This window comes from Humulus lupulus, chromosome 1 (assembly GCF_963169125.1).
Source record: "Humulus lupulus chromosome 1, drHumLupu1.1, whole genome shotgun sequence".
Classification (NCBI taxonomy): domain Eukaryota; kingdom Viridiplantae; phylum Streptophyta; class Magnoliopsida; order Rosales; family Cannabaceae; genus Humulus; species Humulus lupulus.
In genome coordinates, this window is record NC_084793.1 from 91,119,667 (window position 1) to 91,145,161 (window position 25,495).

Consider the following 25,495-nt stretch of genomic DNA (forward strand, 5'->3'; position numbering starts at 1 on the left):
ATGATAAATAAGAACAGCTAATTGGCACAAAGAAAATATTATAATTACTTCTCCAATCAAGCTGTTTAAACAAATAGTTCACATATCATGGAAAGGAGGAAATGTCGTATTATTAATACACTAGTAATATCATGGAACTAAACATAACTCAAGAATAGTCAATGTGTGTAACTTAAACGTGAACTTCATCCTATTCATTCATAGTATTACCTCCTATTATACCAATTTTAATTCAAGCTGGGAGAGATACATACGAGCAAGATTTCCCAATGAATTCCAGTCCCAGAGTACCAATATTGTGGCACCCATTAACTGTAAGATGAGTAAGTTGCTTGCAACCAGTGGCAATAGCTTCCAAACCCTTGTCACTTAGGAAATAGCAGTCACTTAGAGCGAGATCTTTTAGCTTCTTACATCCATTCCCAATGGCACGTAAACCCCTGAGTTTTAAAATTAGGATGAAATGAAAGAATAAGTACTGAACTTACTAGAAAATAGAATAAAGATATGAAAAAAAGCCAAGCTGTTATCACATCTCTTCTATCTTATAAACTAAGGTACCCAATAACATTTAGAGGCAATCAATAGAAAAATTGAAAAATGAACCTAAGAACAAATGAAATAGACAAAAAAAAAAGTACACAAGATTTAATTTGTTTCAATGAGTTCTATGGTTACAGATTCTTCATACCTGTAATCAGATAGCACATTGCTCGACAATAAATGACCAAAAACACATATCAAATAAAGATGTAAAACCTGAGGCGACAAATATTAAAAAATGGCACTAACTTATCTGTGAATCTCTGGAAACTATATAGAGCTAATAACTCCAATGACGCACAAGAAGTGCCTACAGCTTTCAAAGCCTCATCAGTAACATTGATGCATTGTAGCTTCAATACTTTCAAAAATGGGCATCCTTGGGCTACAACAAGCACCCCTTTGTTGTGCATGAACTCAAAATCTAAAGAAAGGGTCTCAAGAGACTTGCAATGTACGCCCACTGCTTCCAGTGAGACATCAGTTATCTTAGCACAAGTAGCAATACCAAGAGCTTTCAATGAATTCCCACAACCAAGAGCTATTGATCTTTTTGGACTTTGGAGGTCGGACCACCGGAAAACGACTTTAGAGACTTTTGTCCGTTATGTCAATATAGTCTACCTACAACCGGTTTCTGGTCTCTTTCTACATAGCACCTTTTGCTTCCATATTTGTTCGAATAGCTAGCTAATGCAGTAAGAAGTTTCAATCGTAAGCAAAATCCAAGAATAAGACAAGTCATTTTCTAAGTATATATGGACAAGAACCATGAACATGAAGGAATGAACATTACAAGAGAAAAAGCAGGTAAAGCTCTCTCACCAGTCCACACCATTATTCAGATAACTGAACAAGCTATTAAATGTATATCATTTGTAGTGGTACTTGAAAAAGGGAGTGAATAAGTAGAAATAAAATAGTTAATGACACTAGAAACCATGAAAGAAACTTCCAAAGGAAAAGAAAAATCTGACCTGCATTGTATGAACAAGCAACCAGATGATCTTTCAACATGTAAATGTGGAAATTCCTCCCTTATGAATCCTATTCACAAGTGAAGCTCTATACTATGAGACATCCTAAAAGCTACTCATTGTCTGCACAAGGGGATGAGGACGTCACATGATGGTGAGGGAATTGAGCTAAGAGGGCCACCCTCGCTATGAGAGGGTCCCGGGTTGGCCATCTGCATGCGCCCCGTTCCATAAAGCATCGAGCCTCGCCTGCACTTAGGAGAAGAAAGCCAGCCTCGCTACGCGAGATACCCTTGCTATGCGAGGATGGAGGCCTTGTTGTGGCGTCCGTGCCCCGAGCCTCGCCACGCCTACACTCAGGAGAAGAAGGTCAACCCCGCTACGCGAGACACCCTCGCTATGCGAGGGTGAGGCCTTGTTGTGGCGTCCGTGCTCTGAGCCTCGCCACACCTGCACCCGGGGGGAAGAGGGGCAGCCTCGCTATGCGAGGGTGCTGCCCTGTTGCGCCGCCCGTGTCTTCAGCCTCGATTTCACGTGACCTGCGTAGACCAGCCTCGGCTCCTAGCGTATCAGCCACACATGACGCATACAGGATGAAGCCTCCTTGGCATTAGCATGAGGGGTACTTAGAGACACTTAGTGGGAATGCCAAGCCAGCATTGGGTACCAAACGTGTATTGATGAGGACAACCGGGTACAAGACACGCGTACTGACACGGGGTGTACGGTTGTGGAGAGAACAAAGGTACGACCCCGTGACCTGCATCTGAGGAGTAGTGGCGGTACGGACCTATACGAAGAGTAGTGGTACCACTTGGCCACCCCCAACCATACGCCAGAGCCGACAGTACTATGTCCTAGGCCACGACTCTGGCATCATCAGGGTAGACACCACTACGCCCTGAGCCACTACACTATCAGAGTACCTGTGTACGACCCTGTCTTCTGGGACTTGTCTGTATCCAGGGCCAATAGAGCCCCCCTATAAATAGGCCCCAACCCCTCAGGTTAAGGGGTGGGAAAACTGAGTGTATGAAGGGACATTTTAGAAATACATGATCTTTGTTCCATTGTTGCTCTGGTTTTTTCTATTGATTGAAGTTCTTTCCTCTTGATTCTAAGCTACCCTTACTATAAAAATCTTAGTTTTCTAACCTTTAATCGTTGACGAGATTTCACCGTCAACAGTTTGGCGCCGTTTGTGGGAACGTAAGCACCAAGCTACTATTCTACCATTACTTTCGGCAAGAAGAAATGCAAAGACGTTCGAAGCGACTCAGGAAGCCACGAGAGGTGGAGGTCCACCTAAACGGAGTCCAGCTGAAGGCCTCCATGAAGGATCTATCTCCACCCCGAGACGTGGAGCCCCCAAGGGACCCTGAGGTTCATGAGAATGACAGGGAGGCCTCGTCACCGGCCATCTCGTCCGGTGATAATCCTCCAAGGACAACTACCGCACCACCAGGGAATGCCAACGAGTTCCCTCCTCCCAAACCACCGCAGGTACTAAACTCCGGCCAGCAGGATCCGAGCCCCTCGACGCGTAGACATGACAAACAACCCCGGGTCCATTCCGTGAGCTCGAGTTCTAAATCTCGTTTCTATGAAGAGGAGATTCGTGAGCTTCACCGTAAAAACCAAAGACTGGAGACCACCATGGAGAACATGCAGGAGGTGCTGAATGGCCTGTTGCAAGGTAAGTTGAACGTGACCCTGCCCAAGAGGAAAGAGAAGGGTCAGGAAACTACTGTCCCGGTAAACGACGGGAGGACCAGACACTCCACCAGTAACACCCCCAGGGAGAAGCCACATGAGCATCCCGGACCATCGAGGCCACCTCAGGGGCCAAGGCAAGGGAACAATGTTGGCTCTCACAACAACATCGAGGTCACCTCAAAGAGGACGCCCTCAGGTCTACGAGAAGAGCTCAACAAGGGAGGGGCAGACAAGAGAACTACACCTCCTACTATCCTCCGAGACGACAAAGGAAAGGAAGATGTCAACCCCTCCATGTTGAGAGACTCCCTGAAGGAGAGGAGGCAAGGCCTCGATACAGAGATGAGGAGCCTGCGAAGCAAGATTGTCATCGCACCCGGAGGACAAACCATCGAGGATGAGTTCGATCATGAATCGCCCTTCACTAAAGAGATTCAAGCCATCCGACTCCCAGCCAACTTCAAGGAGCCGCATATGACCCCTTATGAGGGGAGCACAGACCCCAAGTACCATCTGGACGCATTCAATGACTTGATGAAGTTAAGAGGGATCAGCAACGGGGCTAGATGCCACTGTTTCGTGGTCACATTGAAAGGACTTGCGTACAAATGGTTCAAAAGACTTCGCCCAGGATCCATCAGGTCTTGGCAGCAGCTTTCGGATGAGTTTCTCCGACAGCATCACGCCGTGCGTGATTATACAATGCCAGGCACCAGCCTCGCCAATGTAAAACAAGGAGAAAACGAAAGTCTGAAGGGTTACATCCACAGGTTTAACATGGAGGCAGCCAAAGTGGGGAGCTTGACCCGCAGGGAATTAAAAATGGCCATCACAGCTGGAGTGCGTCCGGGAAGCAAATTGTGGGATAACATGCTTAAGAGGGAAGTCACTGACCTAGATGACTTCTACGAGAGGGCGCAAAAGTATATTCGCGTGGAGGATGGCCATGCAAAATTAAAGGCAGGAAACAGCGAGTCCCATGTAAAGTCCCCAGCCAATGAGGGGTCGAATAGAGCACACAAGTGCATACGTGTGGAAGAGGACCATAACGACTCGCATGATTGAAGAAAGCGAACCTTCCTCTAGTCACCCTACTGCTAATACGTCTGAAGAGCCAATATAGAAGGGGACGTCATGCTAGAAGGGTCGCTGGCGAAGTTTAAAATTGGACGAGGACCATCTAGCCATATAAGTCCCGACATGAGGGGAGATCACCTCAAAAATTGCAAAAAGGGTCTCAAAGTAGACGCTTGCAAAAAGGGTCTCAAAGTAGACGCTCGCAAAAAGGGTCTCAACGTAGACGTTCGCAAAAAGGGTCTCAAAGTAGACGCTTGCAAAAAGGGTCTCAACGTAGACGTTCGCAAAAAGGGTCTCAAAGTAGACGCTTACAAAAAGGGTCTCAATGTAGACGCTCGCAAAAAGGGTCTCAAAGTAGACGCTTGTAAAAAGGGTCTCAAAGAAGATGCTTGCAAAAAGGGTCTCAAAGAAGACGCTTGCTAAAATAGTACTATGCCTAATGACGAGAGGGACGCTTCTCGCAAAAAAATAATAAAAAGTGCGCGCAAAGAATATAAAAGGACCTCAACAGCCCAACGGGTTAATGTGTCCTTACAAGTATAATCAAGGTGCACCAGAAAGATTATCGCCATCAGATCAGAGAAAAATATGTAATCCACGAACAGCAGTAATAAGAGGGACTTACCAGAGCCCCTTAAGTTTGATAAAAAAAAAAAAAGAGGAGAAAAAGAGAAGAAGTGGCTTCAAGCCTTGGGGGTATTCATAGGGAAAGTCAATGCTCCCTAGCCATTGGATCTATCTCCCTATGAATGGAGGAGATCAAGAGTATGGGTAACCTTGGGATCTGCGATTGAGGATGATTGGTCCTTATGCAATCTTAGGAATTTTCATGGATCCCCCAAGTGTTAGGTGGCTGTTGTGTTTCTTTGGATACTATAAAGAAACACAACTCCAAGCCTCACTTCGTATTTCTTCGAGCGACGTTGTGAAACTTTCCAAGGCTAAGTCCCCCAAGGTTGGCCGTACATGTCAGGCAAGAGAAATAGAAAGAGTCTACAAACACACTTAAAAGTGTATTTATAGACTCGGGGGGAAGTGTAAATGTGGAAATTCCTCCCTTATGAATCCTATTCACAAGTGAAGCTCTATACTACGAGACATCCTAAAAGCTACTCATTGTCCGCACAAGGGGATGAGGACGTCACAGGATGGTGAGGGAATTGAGCTAAGAGGGCCACCCTCGCTATGCGAGGTCCCTCGGCCGCTTGCCAATTTGAACGTCACCCTCGCTATGCGAGGGTCCCGAGTTGGCCATCTGCATGCGCCCCGTTCCATCAAGCATCGATGCTCGCCTGCACTTAGGAGAAGAAAGCCAGCCTCGCTACGCGAGATACCCTCGCTATGCGAGGATGGAGGCCTTGTTGTGGCGTCCGTGCCCCGAGCCTCGCCACGCCTGCACTCGGGAGAAGAAGGTCAACCCCGCTACGCGAGACACCCTCGCTATGCGAGGGTGAGGCCTTGTTGTGGCGTCCGTGCTCTGAGCCTCGCCACGCCTGCACCCGGGTGGAAGAGGGGCAGCCCCGCTATGCGAGGGTGCTGCCCTGTTGCGCCGCTCGTGTCTTCAGCCTCGATTTCACGTGACCTGCGTAGACTAGCCTCGGCTCCTAGCGTATCGACCACACATGACGCATACAGGATGAAGCTTCCTTGGCATTAGCATGAGGGGTACTTAGAGACACTTAGTGGGAATGCCAAGCCAGCATTGGGTACCAAACGTGTATTGATGAGGACAACCGGGTACAAGACACGCGTACTGACACGGGGCGTACGGTTGTGGAGAGAACAAAGGTACGGCCCCGTGACCTGCATCTGAGGAGTAGTGGTGGTACGGACCTGTACGAAGAGTAGTTGTACCACTTGGCCACCCCCAACCATACGCCAGAGCCGACAGTACTATGTCCTAGGCCACAACTCTGGCATCATCAGGGTAGACACCACTACTCCCTGAGCCACTACACTATCAAAGTACCTGTGTACGACCCTGTCTTCTGGGACTTGTCTGTATCCAGGGCCAATAGAGCCCCCCTATAAATAGGCCCCAACCCCTCAGGTTAAGGGGTGGGAAAACTGAGTGTATGAGGGGACATTTTAGAAATACATGATCTTTGTTCCATTGTTGCTCTGGTTTTTTCTATTGATTGAAGTTCTTTCCTCTTGATTCTAAGCTACCATTACTATAAAAATCTTAGTTTTCTAACCTTTAATCGTTGACGAGATTTCACCGTCAACACAACATAGTATTTGTAGGTTGGACGCCTTTTCCACTGCTTATTTTGAGCAAGGTTCTTCAACATAATATCTTCCTTCTCTCTCTCTTCCTTATTCAACTTCTGAAACTTCGCACACTCAACCCCTTCGTGCTAAGGAACCTTACACTGCGCGCAAAACATTCTATAGTAACTTGGGCACTCCGAGTTCGTTATCACCTCTTTTCCATCATCGATCAACATCACTGAGCAATCCTTGTACGGACAGTAAAACTTTTCAGTCCCAAGACTCAAAGCCTCACACAACGTCGTGCCCCACCTGTCAAACACCTCCAGGGGAAGTATTGAACGATAGTACTCGGGCTCCAATGACCCGTTCAAAACAGAAACATGGCAATCGATTCTCGTAATGTTATCTTCAAGCTTTGAAGCAACGTACCTGGCCATGCACCCGGAACAGTAAGAATGGCTACAACCTTTGATGCTAAACGACTCACTTCCAGACTTGGGTTCCGCGCATATCTCGGAAACGAAAGATGGGTCGTTGTTGGAATTTGAAGACTGCCCGTTTTCGGAGCGTGGTGCGGCTGAGGCACTCTAGGGCTAGCCACCACTTGCAGACGAGGGAACAGACGTCACGGCTGGGTTTAGAATCAAGCAGGAGGAAGAAGAAGAGGAGGACGGTGGCTGATACTGAAACCCTAACTAGAATCAAGCAGGCAGAAGAAGAAGAAGAAGAAGAAGAAGAAGAAGAAGAAGAGGAAGAGGAAGAGGAAGAGGAAGACGAGGGATGGTCAGAAGTGTGTTAGAAAACTGTTTAGAGCTTTGGAAATAAAAAAATAGAGGCAAATAAAAAAGTAAAAAGTAGAAGATAATTTGGCTCCAAAATTTTGGTACCGCCAATTATGATACGGCCAATTTTTTTCCCACCTGTTATTTTATTATTTGATGTATTATAATACTTTTTCAATACTATTATATTCATGTGTTATGGAAAGGGGTATTTGGTGTAGTGAACCATGCAAAGGTTGTATTAAACTTTTGGGTCCTATGTTATTAGTTGTTTTCCTACTGGGCTTTATAAGCTCACCCCTATCTCTCCCATTCCAGGAGCCTAGTGACGAGAACGTGAAAAAGATGAATTATCGATGGAGCCAATGTGTTTAGCCTATTTCTATTTCGTGTCATTGTCTTATCTTTTAAGCATTATATATGTATTCGACTTCGAATCTAATGATCGGTATATCTGAATGAGCTATGAAATAGTTAGGGATGAGGAATGGTGGATGCTAAGTATTATTTTGGGTGTTTATGACTTATTAAATTTAACTATTTGGTAATTACATATCTGTTGGAGTATTATTGTTTTATGTATAATGATAAATGATCATAATTTTATCACTAATATTTTTATATATAATTATATGAGTTATTTCAGTATTTTAACTTATAATTATAGTATGATTTAATATAAATTAAATGATCATTTATAAAGACTATTTTCCAACAAGGGTCAAAGTTTGACCTTGGACCACCCAAGTTATGGATATTACAAATCTACCACGGCCTAGGGCTCGGGTCGTGACATTTTGTTTTTAAAGTTGTTTAGTAAAATAACATTTTTTTTAAATCACCTTGAACAATAACTTTATTTTAATAATTATTTACAAAATGATTTTTCAGACACACTTGATACTTTATTAAAAATTCTCAACATTTTATTTGGAGGTCATTTTAAAAAAAATATTAAAAAAATACTGTTTTGCAAAATAATATTGAAAAGATATTTATTTTCACTGATTACTCTTGATTTTATTAATAATATTGACAATGAGATTATAATGAAAATATTTTAAATGATGAAAAGTTATAAAATGATATTTTGTAATAGAATCAGAATTTAATTAAAAAAGTTTCATTTGATGATCATTAAATGGGATAGTTTTAATGAATATATTTACATATGCCCCTAAAAAAATCCTAATTGGGCCCCATTATCTTGACCACCTCTTTCTCCATTAATTTTCTTCCATTTTCATTACCCCAACAAATAAATATGTGACTTGTACCAATAAGGTGTTGGACACTAGTCATTTCCTCTTTAGCATTATAAATATAAAGTGTTCTTCTAATGAAACACAAAAATTAAAAGTTTAGTTAAGTATTTTGGAATATGTCTGCACCTCATATATATATATATTTATATATATATATATATCCTGATGTTATATTCTCATGAGCATATATACTTGAATATAGTGATCTATTTCCCATTCCTCACAAGAGACGAAGATATAAAACCAAAATATTAATTGTAGATTATACCTAATGTAAACAACAAAATATCAAACTCAAAACAACTGTACAACAAGAACGACATTGTAATATCCATCTGTAGTTAACCTCGTATATTTGGTAACCAAACTAAACGTACAAATCTCCCAAACCCAAGGACGATATATAAAAGGGCATCTTAGAATACAAACCCAACCACATCGATCGGCAAATAAAAATACCAAGAAGAAAATGGCCCCAAGAAATTCTCTTCAATTTTTCTCACTACTAATTTCTTCATTTGCCATTGTGCAGATGACAATGGCCGGAGATCCAGATATCCTTACGGACTTCGTAGTGCCACCAAACTTGAGTGCATCCAAAATAACTGGATCATTCTTCACTTACACTGCTCTCAGAACCATAGCAGCAGCTACAACCTTCAATGTCACCAAAGTAAGCATGAGCGAGTTCCCGGCGCTCAATGGCCAAAGCGTCAGTTATGCCGTTCTGCAGTACCCGGTGGGGACGACTAACCCACCTCACGTTCATCCTCGCTCCGCTGAACTCCTTTTCCTCTTCGATGGATCTCTGGAGGTAGGTTTTGTCGACACCACCAATAAGCTCTACACACAGACACTGCAAGCCGGCGACATTTTTGTGTTCCCCAAGGGTTTGGTGCACTTTCAATACAACGCCGATCCCAAGGTATTTGCCGTTGCAGTTTCGGCCTTTGGAAGCGCCAACGCCGGGACATCGTCACTTCCAAAGGCTTTGTTCGCCACTGACATTGACGATGACGCTTTGGCTATCTCTTTCAAGACTGATGTTGCCACCATTCAAAAGCTCAAGGCTGGTCTTGCTTCCAAGCCATAAGGAGTATCTCATATTGCTGAGGCATGACGTAATAAATTCCAGTTGTTTTGTTATATTGGGTGGTTTGCTTTTGAATAATTAATAATAATAATAATTTCTTTTTTCATGCATGTTTTTAAGGTTTTGAAGTATATGTAAATAATAAATTTCATTTTGAACTTAGATCTCATGCACATAATTTCATGATCTCTGGATTATATTAATTGCTTTTTGATTTTGTGGATTTTTTTCCACTTCAAATCTTGCTTTTGTTCAATAAATTATTTATAAAATGACAAATCCTTTAAACTAATTTTATGTAAATTAAATTTAAAACAAAATCAATTATTTATTTATTTATATTACTTTTGGATATCTATCTATCTCATATTGTCTTAAAAAAAGTTGATATGAAATGTCTTAATCAAGTAAATTATATATATATATATTCAAATAATAATAACAAACGTAATAATTTGCCGCAGAAGATATCTTTTTATTTTAGACAATCACACATTTGAATTTAATATTTAATAAGACTATGTTAACCAACTATAGAACTTAAAAGGCCAAATATAGCAACTCTTTTATTTATTATTAACTTTGAATCAAGCATTATTGCTGGAAATAAGAATACAAGCATTACAGTATTGGACAGCTTAAGGGCCAAATATAGCAACACTCTTTTATTTATTATTAGCTTTGAATCAAACACAAGCATTATTGGTGGAAAAAAATACAAGCATTATTGGTGGAAAAAAAAATACAAGCCCTATTACAAACCTTACTCCCGTACCGTACTAGACTATAAGCTTTGGATAAAAATCCATTCCCAGAAAAACGATACATATAGCCAGCTGATCATGATAAATTAAGAGAAATATCACTTCTAATAATAATTAAGCAGGAACTTGGAAGACTAGTGAGGTTGATTTATTCCGAGAACCAACTCCCAAAGGTTCCACTTTGAAGCTCTGAGTAGTGGACAAAGAGTTCTTGAGTTGAGGATGAGAAATTCTCACTTGATAATCTCCGTGGAAAAGGGACGTATCATAAAAGCCAAAAGCATTAGCTTGGCCAGTTGCGACGTCGTTTTGCAAACCCCACTCGGCCATTACCTTGTCCACAACATCACCGGTTGGCAAGTTTTTGAAATTGTTATCAGTCAAACACATTGCCCAACATCCCTGAGGATGCCATGATGCCCACAATACTATTCCTTTGATCCCAGGGTGTGAAAATAACTCCCTTAGAATATCGTCCAAGTACTTAGCCTGCAATGTCGTACAAAACCATCATTATTATATTTTAAATGGATCATGATGTATATATGTCTTAGCTAGTTAATATATATATATGGTTTCTTTTAATGTAACCTGATTGGGACTGCTTTTCACGTCCAATTCCGTGATCCAAACGGGTAATCCCGTAGCAGCAAGAACATCAATGGAAGATCTAACATAAGCCAGATTTGGAGTATCAAAATGGGATTCGAGCCCAATTCCCAGTTTCCCATTAGCATTACCAGGAAAGCTTTGGATTTCCTTCAACTTCTTAATGTACTGCGCCGGCGAGGACAAGGCATCTCCAGAGCTCTCTATAGTGTTGTACTCGTTCAAGAACATAGTGGTACTCTGGTCAGCCCCAAAAGCCAAATTATAAAACTGGGCCGAAGCGTTATTGTTTCCAAGTTGGGTCTCAAAAAACTGATGGTGCAAATTCTCGTTGACCACGTCCCATGCAATGAGTTGACCTTTGTACTTGCCAACGACGGAGCTCAGCCTCTTTGTGGCGGCCGAGAAGAGTTTCGGGCCGGAAAGAGGTTTCACCCAAGATGGCTGGTAGCTAGGGTCGTCCCAGAGCACGTTGTGGCCTCGGACAGAGAGTTGTTGTCCTTTGGCGAAGCTGAGCATGCTGTCCGCGACAGAATAGTCCTCGTTGCCTTGTGTGGGTTCCGTACTGTACCACTTCATTTCGTCCTCGAATGTGGTGACGGTGAACTTCTTTGAAGTGAACCAGCTTTGGTAAGCTGGGTTGGTTAGGATGAGCTTGTTGATGGCGCAGCCGAATGGGAAATTGGGTTTGTTTCGTTCGATGAGGATGGTCGCGTTTTGTATGGGATTGCCTCTTCTGTCGACTACTCGGATTCTAACATTACTCTTCCGTACCTGATGACACCAAAGAAAATTAACAGTGGATTATGTTATAGAAAGTGTACCTATGTAATCCAAATGTGAGTGTGGCATGAGAGACTAATTACCTTTTGAATGGAGTGATACTGATGGGATTTCCACTGCTTTTGAGTGAATGGTTGGAGTGAGATGCTATCAACCCAGATGTCAACTGATGTATTATTACTCTGAAATATGATTCAGGATCGTTGTTAAAAAGATTAAGCAGGCTAGCTAAACTATAGTATATCTAGCAATATTAAGAGTAGTTAACACTAAACATTATACAGTGGTGATAATATCACTAGATGTATACATTGGTATAGTTGGTTACGAAATCTACACAATTTTGTAAGAGTTCATTGTCACAGGCTTAATTAGAATCGGTTAACCATTATTACTAATGCAATAATCAGTACTAAATACGAGACTCTACTATATATATTTAAATATATATATATATATATAATATAATAACCCGTTGAACTGACCTCAAAATAGAGGTCTGCAGGACCTGACTCATCAACCGTGAGACCCCCTTTGAGAAAAGACCAGCAATGGGATTGAGCAACTACAGAACCAGCATGTTTGAATCCCTTGTTTGTTTTGAATGTAGCTGTTACTGGGACATTATTTCCCTTACTCACTTGTATCCAAGCTACATTATTGATAACAAACAACAGTACATAAGGCAAAATGTATATAGTGATACTAAGAAAACAATAACATTAATTATTAGTTCAATAATATTGATCAGTTTTATTAATAATTATGAGCAATGTATTTTAATAACAGCATTCACCGGAAAATGTGTAGAAGTTGTTCTTTCGCAGGTAAAGCCTCTGAGATACACTATCATAAGGTTGGTTTCTGCTATGAGCCACAATGAATTTGTTGCCCTCTGATTCTCTGTGCATCATTTTGGCATAACCAAACCTAGACCATCCTTTTATGCCATTATCTAACTCTGGGTTTGTTATTATCCCACCTCCATACTGAGCTTTGAGAGGTTTCGTAACACACTGGAAGTTGGAAAAAAAGAAGAAGAAGAAAAGATATATCATTATAAAATATCATTTTTCTTAATCCATATAAAATAAAGCTGACAAATTAAAAGCATCAGCATATATCAATCTAGACTGATTACTCACGCGTGAGCGTATGATTCAATATTGTTCAAATCTCACAAGCATAAAATTTAGTGGTACGTAATTATCCTCACCTCGATGCTGGCTGAGTAATCGTAGGATAAGGCATTGGTTCCCAACCCTGCAAAAATGAACATAATTAATTTCTATTTAACTTATAGGTGTTACGTTTTTCTATCAACACTTGAAAATATATTAACCAAATAGCTTTTTTTACCTAAGTCCTACGGTTAATTAATAATCAAATATATGCACATTAATTTGTTATAATAACATCTTATTACTTAAGTGCTACATATATTATTCACCGGAACGAATGTATATGTATGCATTGAATAAAAAAAATATATAAATGATTTTATTATAATGTCATCCAAGACGCATGTACGTAACTAGCTAGCTCTTACTTGTTTTGTCCCTAGTAATTTTCAAAACAATTCAAGAAGAATGAGTAATCAATTTTACTTTAAAGCCTCAATTTGTAGATTTTATTTGGAACTGTAGGAAAAAAATGTGAGAAATTTATTTTTTCTAAAATTTTATATTAATATTTTTTCTTTTTCAATAAGTCGATAAATTTTCTAAATTTTATAAAATTAGATTAAATTTAACTTTTAAATTTCCTAAAAAAACAAAAAGATATTTTATCAATCCGGCCAAACAAAAATTGAAATTCATTTTTTTTTTTGGATGAAAATTCGAGCATAATGCATGTGTGTCTTTCAATTTAGTCGCCCAAACTCCAAATTTGTGGAAAATGTAGATTTATATATTTTTTGTCAGAAAATATGTAAATTATATATAATTATTAATTGTTTTAAAAGATATAAGTAACCCAAAGCAGATTTGTGACTTTATTATTTCACACTTTAAGTGCTAACACTGTTGATATTTTATGATTTATTGGTGATATAATTTATAATACTTATTAAATTTACATGTATGGCGCTAACACTGCCCCGTAACATTTCTTATACACAAATGGACCGGAGACTATATATTCATATATGAAAATATATATATATATATATCCATATGCGGTGATAATTATAAAAGGAAATCTATCAAAAATTGAAACATAAAGTAACTTCCTGATATATATATATATATATATATATAAATATTTATATAAAAAAGGAAGCCCTTCCGTGTATGTGTTATTTAAAAAAAAAATTCATTATTTATCTTGAGTTTTAAAAAAAAAAAACTGGAATCTAAATGAAAATATATTTCATTATTTTTAACAGAAAGTTTTATAATTTTTGTAAAATGCGTTTTTTGAATCTAAAATGAAACTATATTGCACATATAATATATATATATATATATATATACACACACTGAACATATATATCACAATTAAAAGAAAAAATTGATAAAAAAAATTCGTCAATTTTTCTTCACATTAATTATATATATTTTTTTAGATGTTTTTCTAGAATACTCTTACATATAATTATTATATTATATAATATAAACATCTAATAAAAATCATACGAATACAAAAATGAATACAATTAAAAATGACTGCAGATGTCTCTTAGTTTTTAATTTTACCATGAAAGAGACCTTTACAATTATTACACGAGAAAATAAGTAAAGAGACAAATTACCTGTGTAAAGGAAAATAATACAACACAGCAGCTGCAGAAGCAGAATATTGTTTTTTCCTCCAACTTTCATTATAATATATATATATTATTATATGGAGGGATGGCACAAATACTACTACTTCTACAAAACCTGAATATATGTAATAGTCACGAGAGAGATTGTAGTACTTTTCTCACAAGCTCAATATGAGAATATGAATATGTAAAAATAAATTGAAACAAGGAACATTGCATTGTATTTATACTGTGAGAGTTTAGGTGCAAATTAAATTAAATTAATTCTCTGAGGATATACCGTTATTATTATTAATATTAATATTTTAATAACCCCGGCAGTTTCTCATTCTGATCACTCTCTTTTTCTTTTTTCTTTCACATAATTATGAGGTTTTTCCTCTTTAAATAGAGAATAATATTCCAAATAATTCTGTTCTTATCTTCTTCTTTAATAAGGTAGAAAGAATTGTACAATAATTAGATTAATATGGTTTTCCAATTCAAATTTTAAATCCAGTGCTTTTTCCTAAAAAAACGATGCCAACTTATATATAGTATTATAGAAAAACAAAAAAGGAACGAAAGTTGGAATTAGGCTCCGTAAATGTAATTTAAATGAATATAGCTAGATTTTTTTAACATTTATAGATTTTCATATTTGCTTAATTCGAATGAATACACATTTGGCTTCCCTCTTCTATTATATATAAAGATCCAAGAAGTATATAAAAGAAATTACAACAAATAGCCTCATATGAGAAGTTTAGAAAACTTGCTGTCCTTTTTTTTAAAGTGTAATTTTTTTTTTATTTCTTCTACTTTATTATATTTTTGGATTTCTAAATTACCCTTTTCTCTCTTTCTCTTTTTTAAGCATATGTTTATCAAACATATAAATATATATGTTGACGCTGTTTTTAGTTAACTTAATTATGTAGAGCAATTAAACAATTAGTATACAAAAAAAATAATAGAAACAAATTTTTAATGTGATTCAACAGTGTTGAAAGGAATGAATATTCCTTAACCGATTCCAATGAGGACCACCTCAATGCCAGCTAGCATATGATTGGCATCGTACAAGCCGTTTTGCCTTTTCTTAAAATTCAGGGATATCGTTATACAATTGTATATTCCTTTTATTCTCTGACTTGCTCTGTTTTAAATAGCCTGTTGCTATTCCTTCTTTTGTATCCGTTGAGCATTCAATAACAGTAAAGAGGAGCATTCAGTATCTGCATTTACTCTCTATTTCTCTCTTTTTATCTTGGTATCAGAGCAGGAAAACCTTTACCATTCATGACGACCCCTGAAGACTCCACTACAGTTAGCTCTGCCACATCCGCTGATGCTCCTCCTGCTCCGGTTCCCTCCGCTCCTCCCGTACCCTCCGTTCCTCCGGTATCCATCTTTCAGAGCCTTGCTCCTCTGACTCTGAAACTTGATCGTGGGAATTATTCCTTCTGGAAGTCGCAGGTGCTACCTGCTCTTCGTGCTCATGATCTTGAAGGCTTCCTTCTTGGCACGAAAATATGCCCTCCTCAGTTTGTTGACAACACAGTTGGAGGAACAGTCCCTGGAGAAACTCGACAGCAGAACGTTGGCTATGCTCTCTGGCGAAGGACAGATCAAGCAATACTCAGTTGGCTGCTCAACTCAATCTCTGAGACCATGTTTGGTCATATTGTCAGGTGCACCACATCCTTTGAGGTTTGGCATACTCTTGAACTTTTGTTCACAACTCAGTCTAAGGCACGCACTTTGCAAATTCGTTTTCAACTGCAATCTCTCAAAAAAGGCAATCTGTCCATACATGATTACATGCTAAAAATGACTAGCTTGGCTGAAAACCACTCTGCTGCAGGCCAACTCATATCTGATGAAGAGTTGATTCTTTACATTTTAGGTGGTCTGGGACATGATTATGACCCAGTTGTAATAACACTAACCTCTCGACCAGACCCCATTACCCTGCAGGAAGTCCAGTTCTTACTACAGAGTCAAGAGATGCGGCTGGAGCAGCTCAACATACCCACTGCAGGTGACCTTTCTTCTCCAAGTGCTAACTTAGCTGCTCAGTTTCGCAGATCCACATCAATCAGTGGCAGTTCTTTTGGTTCTACCAGTGCTTAAGGCAGAGGTTATTCACCTCGTGGACGTGGCCGTGGAAGAGGTGGAAGAGGAGGAAACCGCCCAGTTTGTCAACTGTGCAATAGAGTTGGACATGTTGTCTCTAAGTGTTACCACAGATTTGACATAAACTTCCAAGCCCCGTCTGCCTCAAACCAGTCCAACACCTGCTTTTTCTCTAGCCAGCAAGCTTCAAACCAGGGACAACAAGCCCTCTATTCCTCAACTTCAGCTGCTGGTCCTCACGACAACGCCTGGTATATTGATAGCGGAGCTACGAATCACATAACTTCTGATGGCCAAAACCTTCAACAAAAAGTTAAGCACAAAGGTAAAACACAACTGCTAGTTGGCAATGGACAGCCACTCTCGATTACTGCTATCGGTAAAAGTATATTACATTTGCCTGGGCTATCTTCCTTGTTGCTAAATAATATGTTCTGCGTACCTGAAACAACCAAAAACTTGCTGTCCATTTCTCAGTTAACTAAAGATAACCCTGTTTACATTGAGTTTTATTCTGACTTTTGTGTTGTTAAGGATCTGGCTACGAGGAAGGAGCTAGCTCGGGGAGTGCTTAGCAATGGCCTTTATCAACTTAAACTCTCTTCATCATGTTTCGGTTCAAAGTTGTCCAGCAACAAGAGTCAATGTTTTTCAATTTCTTTCAATTCCAAGAAGAGTCACAGTACACAGTCATGCTTTAAAAATCAAACAAATGACATTGTTTAGTCTGCCCAGTCTTGTTTTGTTCAATCTGTCAACACCAGTGATCCTAATGTTTGGCATATGCGTCTTGGACACCCTAGTTTAAATGTAATGAAAAAGATGCTCATTAATGAAAAAGTTTCTTTTCAAAGTCTGTCCAATTTTTGTGATGCTTGTCATATTGGTAAATCCAAACATAAACATTATTCCTCATCCACAAAAACAGCAAGCTCACCATTAAAGATCATTCATTCAGATGTGTGGGGTCCCTCACCAATTTTATCAAAAGATGGCTATAGATATTATGTGTATTTTGTTGATGAATTCAGTAACTGCACCTGGATCTTTCCTCTAAAACTAAAATCTGATGTGAAAAACATCTTTGTCAATTTTCAAAAACTAGTTGAAAGAAAATTTGATCTTAAAATCAAAACTCTTCACTCGGATTGGGGGTGGTGAATATAGAAGTCTAGCTCCCCTTCTCACCTCTTTAGGTATCCATTTTAGACATCCATGTCCTCACACTCATCCTCAAAATGGCAAGTCTGAAAGAAAACATCGCCATATCGTAGAAATGGGACTCACTCTTCTTTCACAAGCCTCTCTTCCACTTCACTATTGGTGGGAAGCATTCAGCACAGCAGCCTTCTTAATCAATCATCTCTCAACACCTACACTAAAGCATAAATCACCAATAGAAGTTCTTTTCAAAGTCAAGCCAAACCTGAATTTCCTCAAAGTTTTTGGATGTGCCTCTTTTCCTCATCTCCGTGATTACAATCAACACAAACTCAACTTTCGGTCAACCAAATGTGTTTTCTTAGGATACAATCCAAACCACAAGGGCTATAAATGTCTGCATCCATCAGGTCGAATTTACATAGTCCAAAGCGTTACCTTTAATGAACACGACTTTCCCTTTGCATCTGGTTTTACCACTTCTCAGTTCAAAAATTCAGAAATTGATACATGTTCTAATCACATCCAATATAGTCAATGGCTACTGTTGACTGCGTTTTTAGCCAACGACGTGAGAACGTCAAATACGACGAACCTTCAAGAGAATGTAAACGACAACAGACGGTATAAACAAGAAAAGTAAATAACACACAGGATTTTTATAGTGGTTCAGCCCCGATTGTCGGTAATAGCCTAATCCACTTAGAGTTGTGATTTATAAACCTGTACTCAAGATCAGATGGACTGAGCCAACTGAGTTTCTTCAGTACAGATTGTGAAAATACAAGAATTCTCTCTAATTTCAGCACTTTCTCTCTCTAGAATAGACAGACCCAATTTTCTCTCTCTCGAAAGAAGAAGCAGAAGAAGACCCTCTCTCATCCCATAAGCTCTCTATTTATAGGCCTGGGATCCTCAACTGATATCCTCTTATAATAGGGATATTTTATTATATTTATTACATTTAAACATTCAAAATTCGAAATGTAACAAACCCCCCATTTGTGGGAAGAATGAGAGATTCCCGCGTACGTTGTTGGAGTTGTGTCTGACTTAGTCTCCTCTAGCTAGTTGGTCCACCTCCTACTCACTACCCATGCAAGTGCTGGTTGAACATGCATGGTGGTAGGATATGCATGGTAGTAGGACATGTTTTTGGTGGGTTGAACGTGCATGGTGGTAGGAGATGCACTTCTCTCCTCTAACATGCACTTTCCTCTAGCATGCCATGTTCCTCCTTGAACCAATCTCCTTGGCTTCTCCTCGGACCAAGGTGGTCCGAGGCAACCTCCTTGGCACCTCACCTTGGACAACATTGAGGCAACCTCACCTTGAACAACATTGAGGCAACCTCACCTTGAACAACATTGAGGCAACCTCCTTTAGCATCTCCCAAACATGTCCGATCGAACGTTGTATAGGCTCTCCTTATCAAAATCTAAGTCTCCATTCTCTTGCATGAGACTCCTCCTCCTTAGCTATTTACCTTGGACACGTTCGAGCCAACACTTAGAAAACCTTGGGAGGCTTACCTCCTACACACCCTTGGGGTCTCCTAGGACCACATCCTCCTTGGGGTCTCCTAGGACCATTCCCCTTAACTCTCCTAGAATGCACCTTCCTATTTTTTGGGTATAACAGCTACCTTTTGTTTCTTACTTTGAACAGGCACATGATGAAGCACATGCAGACATTGATAATGATCATAGCTCAGCAACCTCCGTGCTATCTCCAATCTTGAAGTCAGCAGCCTCCACTAGTCATGGTAAGACTCCATCCTCTGTCACCTCTTACTCCACTGTCCCACTTGAAATCAACCTGCCAATCTCACCTATCTCTTCCACAAAATACCAGAAACTACATCCACCATCCTCACCTCCCAGTCCCAACCCAATCGTTCCACCTCCACCCTCTACACACTCTATGATAACCCGCTCCAAAGCCGGTATTTTCAAGCCTAAAACATTCCTTGCTACCACACCACCCACTACCCCCCTTGATGATTCCATTTCCGACTCTGTTGAAGAAGCCTTGGCCTCTCCCAAATGGATTTCAGCCATGAAAACTGAATTTCTTTCTCTAAAAAAGAACAGCACCTGGGTTCTTGTTCCACGCCTACCTCACATGCACATTGTTGATAATAAATGGGTGTATCGTATTAAGTATAACTCCGATGGCTCTGTCAATCGTCTCAAAGCTCGTTTGGTTGCCAAAGGTTTCCAACAACAACCCGGCATTGATTTCTTTGAGACTTTTAGCCCGGTTGTGAAGCCTTCCACCATTCGCATTGTTCTCTCTTTGGCTGTCACCTATAACTGGGACATTCAACAAATCGACATTGATAACGCCTTTCTCAATGGTGTTTTACAAGAAGAGGTCTTCATGGAGCAACCAGCTGGTTTTGTCGATCCTAACTTCCCCACTGCCGTATGTAAACTCCACAAAGCCCTCTACGGGTTGAAGCAAGCTCCTCGTGCGTGGTTCGACAAACTCAAAACCAGTCTTCTTAGCCTCGGTTTCACTCATTCTGTTGCCGACACTTCTCTCTTCTTTTATAACAAAGGTGATGCACTTCTCTTTGTCTTGGTTTATGTTGACGATATTCTCCTCACAGGCAACAATGCTGTCCAAGTTTCAACCATCATCAAACAGCTCCAGACCATGTTCTCCCTCAAATCTCTTGGCTCGGTCACCTATTTCCTCGGGTTTGAAATAACTAGGGGGCATGACAGACTACACTTATCTCAAACCAAATACACCATTGACCTGTTAAAGAAAACCAACATGCTTAATGCAAAATCCTGTCCTACACCGATGAACCAAAGCAACAAACTGAGTCTCCAAGACAGTGCTGAGTTTGAACATCCCACTATATATCGAAGCATCATAGGAGCTTTATAGTACCTAACACGTAGTCGACCCGACATGGCTTATTCGGTTAATAAACTAAGCCAATTCCTTCAAGCTCCAACCCAAAATCATTGGAGTGCCTGCAAGAAAATATTGAGGTATCTAGCTGGTTCAATAGGTGACGGGATATCATTCACCAAAGCATCAAATCTGGACATTGAGGGGTTTTGTGACTCAGACTGGGCAAGTTCACTTGATGACAGAAAGTCAACAACAGGATACTGCATTTACTTTGGCAATAATCTGATCAGCTGGGTTTCTAAAAAGCAAAAAGGAGTGGCTCGGTCAAGTACCGAAGCAGAATACAGGGCCTTAGCACAAGCATGTACTGAGGTAGTTTGGTTGCAATCTCTGCTTGCTGAAATAGGAATCAAATGCAGAAAACCAGCGATATTATGGTGTGACAATTCAGGTGCACGGCAACTTGCATCAAATCCTGTATTCCATTCAAGGACAAAGCATATCGAAATTGACGTTCACTTTATCAGAGAAAAAGTTCTGAATCAAGAGGTTGAAGTTCGGTACATTCCCACAGAAGAACAAGTTACTGACATACTTACAAAATCACTGAGTATACCACAATATCATTACCTGAAGAACAAGCTTGCTGTTATTCATTCCCCACAGCACAGCTTGAGGGGGCGTGTTGAAAGGAATGAATATTCCTTAACCGATTCCAATGAGGACCACCTCAATGCTAGCTAGCATATGATTGGCATCGTACAAGCCGTTTTGCCTTTTCCTAAAATTCAGGGATATCGTTATACAATTGTATATTCCTTTTATTCTCTGACTTGCTTTGTTTAAATAGCCTGTTGCTATTCCTTCTTTTGTATCCGTTGAGCATTCAATAACAGTAAAGAGGAGCATTCAGTATCTGCATTTACTCTCTATTTCTCTCTTTTTATCTAACAGTTAAAATCTATTTACGTCCACAAGTCACTTTTATTATAGTTTGCGTTAAAGCTTCTAGAAAAATCAGTTTACACAGAATGTTTCTCAGCCCCCAATTGCGCATGTCTACAAATGACTAAAATCAAGCTATTTATAAACCTTGTTACAAGAATATCTTCCCACAAGCTTGGGGAAGTTACAACATATATTCAAATTAAATTAAGATGAATATTTGAAAATAATAATAATAATAATAATAATAATAATAATAATAATAATACAACTTAAATACATTATTTAAATAAAGATCCCATAAAAATAGGGATTCAATACGCGGCTTAACTTAATGCCAAAGAAATAGGGATTTTCCAACAGCTTTTCTGTGTATATGTTTAACGCGTCTTCGAGCTTGAACATTGTTTCAACACTCTTTCCAGATCACATAGTTTAGAGCTCACCATTCCAGTTGTCGCCACCTCCTTGCTTGATCAGTCTGTTGAACTCATGTCTTGTAGGAGACTAATACCTTCGAGTCTGCAACTCATGCCCGGACGCTAATGACGTAGCTCTGAAACTTCGTAACAATTTGTACAAGTATAATGTCAATACTTGTTAACCTTGAACTTACATTTTACGAACCTACATTTTGAGATTGTTTACTCATTCTCGAAATTTGAGGGTAACAATATAAATATTAGGTGCAAGCAACGTGCATTCGTGCATTGCATGTTTGCTTAATTTTATTTAGAAAATTTATTAAGTTTTTATGATTTTCATATAAAGTTTGAATAAATAAACAATATTATATATCAAAAATAACATAAAATATTAAAAGAAAAATTAACTAAAACATTGTATATGATTTTTATTTTAAAATAATAATAGTATGATAACATTTTAGATCACAATCTATCATATTTAAGATACAAAATATTTAGAATATCATTTAAATCACATATCAATAATTGGAGAAGAAGCTTGTTTATTATTGATAAAAGAGAAATGTTATTCTAATTTATTATGTAGTTACTCAATCATACTATATGTATACACACGACACTTACATATAATGCTTGTTGTTCATCAAAAAAAATATCTAGTCCTGTATTATATATTATTATAATAATGATATTTTATAACATTTATATATACATTAATATAATTAAGGGAAATTTAAACTTTTATGCTTAATGTGGGATATTAAGTCAAAAATATACCAGGCTCTTTAATCATTTCAAAATAATGCCAAAACTTTTGACATTACTCTGATGGACTCAAAACGGGTATGTTTTAAATATTTATATATCGTAAGCGCACGAATCGTTCATATAGAAAAGTGATTGTGTAAGCAAGGATGTCGAACCCAAAGGAGTTGTCTAAAATCGAAAAAAAAAACTATTTTAAACCAAAATTAACAAATTCTAACCTAGCTCCAGAGATTGAAGAGATTTTTTAATAATGAAAATAAAATAAAAGACAATAATATAGAAATTAAAGACAATATATATTACTAAATTAATAATTGTAAACAAGATGGTAAAATAAGATTATTAAGGATTAGAATCCACAAAATATAAGTTCAATAATATTTATAAGTACATTGATTCTCAAGTTTTAGTGATAGTTAAAATAAATCAAACTATCATTTTCCAAATAGATTTATAATTTTAAGCACAAATTACTTCTAAAAAGATAAGATTTTTCTTCACTTTTCAAAAAGTTATAATTTCAAAACATTTAGTGTAAATCAATCTAATGAAATAACAAATAAACAATGAACATTATTTATAAGGCAAAACATAATATTTTTGTTCTAAGCATGGATGTGTACAATTTAATGACACATCTTACACAAAGAATATTATGTTTTTGCACTAATGAAGAACAAAGTGTAAATATGTGCTAACAATCCAAAATACATAATATTTAAGATGAAAGAAGATATTTGAAGAAGAAAATTATATAAACTTTGTTGCACAAAATGGGAAATCAACATACAAAATAAATACTATCTAGTTACATATTGTTTCATCATCACCTTAATAATCTTAAAAAGATTAGAAACTCATAACTAGAATAGAAAATACAAACAAAAAAATTACAAAGATAAATAGGAAAATTTGGAGGATGAACTCCCAAATTTTTCCTCTAAAAACACAAAAAATTTACAACAAAGAAGAAGAAGAAAATAGAGAGGTCTTGAAAGTGTAGAATGTGTAGTATGGTAACCTCCCCCAAAATATGCACACTACTCCCTTATTTATAGCAAAAAAAAGTGTATTAAAATAATCAATTTAAATTGATTAAATTAATAATAATATGGCAAATAGGGGTAAATTATAGAGTGTAATAATGATATTTTTGGGTAAAATGTGTAGAAAAGTTTGGGTAAAAAAATTTGGTATTTTTAGACATTGGGGACAAAGTGACAATTTGTGGGCTCAAAAATGGGAAATGGCAGCTTTGTGGCACTTGGGGTGCAAGGGGGCAGTGACAATTGGTGAGCAGAGGAATGGCTTGGCACACGGGCTGGCTGGGAAGAAACCGTGGGCCTAGGGTCTTCGCTGGGCCTAGTGCTGTGCCAGGAGACTTGGGCAGAGGCTTCATGCGCCTGGGAGGTTCGGCTGCTGCAGGGAAGAGGCAGCTAGTGACTAACGGCCCAAGCTTGGCTGGAGAAGCAAGGAGCAGCAGCTGGTTGGGAAGTTTGGGTCACGACTGGAGCATGTTGGGCCTGGCGAGGGGCTACTTCGTGGGCCTGGTGAAGGGCTACATTTTCCTCTAATTTCTTTCTTCACAAATACCACTTTTGATTTCCTTATACTTTTTTCCAAAAATACAACATAATTCCTACAACATAAAAATAAATTAAATAACAATCAAATATTTTCAATTATAAATAAATCATATTAATTATTTGAAAATATTGATTATAACTTAATTTAATATACCATTTAAGTTCAAAAGAATTACATTATTAACTTCTAACTTAACAATATTAATTATAAATAATTAAACTCCAAAATATTATAATAAAATATCTATAATAACATATAAAAATCTAGAAAATTACAATAAGACTAATAAATACAAAATTACTTAAAAACTTAATAAATCAATTAAAAACTCAAGAACTAAACAATTAGCATAAAAAATGTGGTAAAATAACTCTATTTTGTAGAGTTATCATACCCAAAATGCCCCTCTCACAATTCCCCTGCCCTCTTCTCTTCCCTCTTCTCGTTTCCCCCTCTCTGTCTCTCTTGGTGCACTCTCTCTCTCACTCACCTCACCTCACAGCACCACTAAGAGCACCACGGGTAGAGATCTGAGCACTACCAACAGTCGAGCTCCTCCCTAAGAGAAAATCATTTGAAGAGATCAAGACCAAAGTAAATTTTGAGGAATCATGGAGTAAAAACTTATGGGTAAGCAATTTTTTCTTAAATACTTGGATTAATGATGTTTCCTTTAAACTTTTGGGCATTTCGAATAGATGTGAGCAATATTTGCACATATTTTTAGTTTTGTTTTTTGTTGTTCGTCAATCTGTGTTTTCTGCAATTTTTTTGGGTTTGATTTGTGCTCGATGGTTGCTCGATGCAAGCTCGATGGCACATCATTTTTTATGGTTACATGCTTGCTCGATGGTTACTCAATACATGCTCGATGCAAGCTCAATGGTAATGTGCATTCTCACGATTTCATGCATGCTCGATGGTTACTCGATGCCTGCTCGATGATGGCTCGATGGTCATGTGCATTCTCATGATTCATACATGCTTGATTGTTACTCGAAGATTTCTCGATATAAGCTTG

The 25,495-nt window shown here is 38.4% G+C and overlaps 2 protein-coding genes and 1 pseudogene across 2 annotated transcripts; 1 reads left to right on the forward strand and 2 right to left on the reverse strand.

Moving 5' to 3' along the window:
* Positions 1 to 1,191: 1,191 nt before the first annotated feature.
* Positions 1,192 to 8,900, reverse strand: LOC133818198 (uncharacterized; annotated as a pseudogene).
* Positions 8,885 to 9,774, forward strand: LOC133814415 (germin-like protein 9-3). The gene has a single exon (XM_062247380.1). The coding sequence runs from the start codon at positions 9,047 to 9,049 to the stop codon at positions 9,668 to 9,670; it is 624 nt and encodes a 207-aa protein (XP_062103364.1). The 5' UTR covers positions 8,885 to 9,046; the 3' UTR covers positions 9,671 to 9,774.
* A 485-nt stretch (positions 9,775 to 10,259) lies between these two features.
* On the reverse strand, positions 10,260 to 13,183 carry LOC133814422 (endo-1,4-beta-xylanase 5-like). Its single transcript, XM_062247386.1, has 6 exons — positions 13,043 to 13,183; positions 12,623 to 12,842; positions 12,312 to 12,478; positions 11,910 to 12,008; positions 11,026 to 11,817; positions 10,260 to 10,923 (listed from the first exon to the last, which is right to left on the reverse strand). Exons 1-6 carry the CDS (start codon positions 13,103 to 13,105, stop codon positions 10,549 to 10,551), a joined length of 1,716 nt encoding a protein of 571 aa, XP_062103370.1. The 5' UTR covers positions 13,106 to 13,183; the 3' UTR covers positions 10,260 to 10,548.
* Positions 13,184 to 25,495: the final 12,312 nt, after the last annotated feature.